This window comes from Colobus angolensis, unplaced genomic scaffold, assembly GCF_000951035.1.
Source record: "Colobus angolensis palliatus isolate OR3802 unplaced genomic scaffold, Cang.pa_1.0 Scaffold25, whole genome shotgun sequence".
NCBI classification, from domain to species: Eukaryota; Metazoa; Chordata; class Mammalia; order Primates; family Cercopithecidae; genus Colobus; species Colobus angolensis.
Window position 1 is genome coordinate 4,101,843 of NW_012115710.1, and position 1,892 is coordinate 4,103,734.

General features: G+C 53.2%; 1 protein-coding gene across 1 annotated transcript in view; it reads right to left on the reverse strand.

Annotated features, from left to right (window-relative positions):
- Positions 1 to 647, reverse strand: part of MED25 (mediator complex subunit 25) — a 17,713-nt gene extending 17,066 nt beyond the window's left edge. Inside the window, exons 1-2 of the mRNA XM_011946354.1 lie at positions 220 to 647; positions 80 to 125 (exon numbers count right to left, since the gene is read on the reverse strand). Coding sequence (XP_011801744.1) covers positions 80 to 125; positions 220 to 482 — 309 coding nt within the window. The 5' untranslated portion in view covers positions 483 to 647. The remainder of the gene's footprint in view (positions 1 to 79; positions 126 to 219) is intronic.
- Positions 648 to 1,892: the final 1,245 nt, after the last annotated feature.

The window sequence follows — 1,892 nt, forward strand, 5'->3', positions numbered from 1 at the left end:
CCCAGCCCCTCCTCCCTCAGACCCAGGAGTCCAAACCCCCAGCCCCTCCGCCCTCAGACCCAGAAGTCCCAAGACTCACGTCTCCCCCGAAGTCCGTCTCAGCAGGAGGACCACCATTAAAATACCTGTGAGGGTCAGAGGTGAAAGGTCGGAGTCAGGCAAAAAGCTGTGGAAACTGAAATGGGAGGGCGGGGTTAGAGTCGCGGAAACCGCACTCACTCGATGGCCGGCAGCAGGTAGTGCTTGCGGAGTCCCTCGAAGTAGGGTCCCAGGTTGGCCGTACCCTCAATCACAAACACCACGTCGGCCACCAGGCCCCCGGCGCGGGCCGGGCCCTCGGACCCGGGGACCATACCCCGTGCGGTAGCCGCCACCGCCACAGCCGCCGCAGCCGACACCGCGGAATGAGCGGAAATGCGCCTGCGCTGCGCGCCCACCGGCGCTGGCGCCGGGCGGTTTAGGGCCGCCGGGAATGCGGCCATGTTTGTGCGGGGCACGCGCTGAGGCTTCGTTCTAGCTCCCTCCTCCTTCGCCTCCACAGCGTGGACGACTCAGGAAGGGCATAGTTAGCCCTTCTAGGGACCTGATGGGTTCGACGGAATTCTTGTCAGGATTCTCAAGAGCGAAATAAATTGAAAGCGGCTCAGTCAGCCGCCATCTTTGAGCGGGGCGTCTGGGTCCGCCTGTTGTCCCAAAGGGAGGGGCAGGAGACCTGGTTGCTATGCAACGCGTACGCTGCCCTTGTTCTCGTTTTTGTTTTGTTTCCTTTGTTTTCTTGTTTTTTGTTTTCGAAACGGGAGTCTCGCCCTGTCGTCCAGGCTGAAGTGCAGTGACGCGATCTCGGCTCACTACAACCTCCGCCTCGCGGGTTCTAAGCGATTCTCCTGCCTCAGCCTTCCGAGTAGCTGGGATTACAGGTGCCCACCACCACCACCAGGCTCCGCTAATTTTTGTGTTTTTAGTAGAGAAAGGGTTTCACCATGTGGGCCAGGCTGTTCTCGAACTCCTAACCTCAAGTGATTCGCCCGCCTTGGATTCCCAGAGTGCTAAGATTACAGGCCTGAGCCACAGCGCCGGGACCTCTGCCCTTGTTTTCTAACCGTTAGATCAAGTTTCTGATTCTGTTCTTTCGGGCGCGCGGACTGGGGGAGGGAGGCGAGAAGGATCCAATCACATCGACGGAAACGAGGTTACTAGGCAACGCTTTAAGGTCGTCCTCAATTTGGAAGGGAGGGCAGTTGTTTTCCCCCTGAAAAGAAGCCGAACACCAACCCAAGTGTGGGTTGCTTAGCAACACCTGAGCGTTGTTTTCCGGGAGAGGAGCCAGAAACTGGCCTAGAACATAAATACATTCCAAGTAGATTAAAAATGTAAGTGCAACAAATGAAACTCGGAAACTATCTGAAGGAAAAAAATCTTAATGACTGCCATGGAGTTTCTTAGCACTACAGCAAAGTCAGAAAACGTAATCTTTATTAATTTTTCCCAAAAGACTGCATAAACCAAGTTGAAAAATACACTACCAACTGGGAAAATCTAACGTGTTTGTTGACAGAAATGTGCTACACAAATCTTATTGATGAATAATATAGAAAAATAGAAACACTTCATTACTATTATCTTTTTAATTTTAATTTTAAGTTTTTCAGACAGGGTCTCTCTCTGTTGTGCAGGTTGGAGTGCAGTGGCCCAATTTTGGCTCACAGCAGCCTCTACTACTCGCACTGGAGCCACTCTTCTGCCTGTAGAGCAGCTGGGACCACAGCCGCGCACCACCACTCCCAGCTAATTTTTAATTTTTTTTTTTTTTTTTATGAGACGTTGTATCGCTCTGTCTCCCAGGCTGGAGTGCATTGGCGCAGTCTCGGCTCACTGCAAGCTCCGCCTCCCGG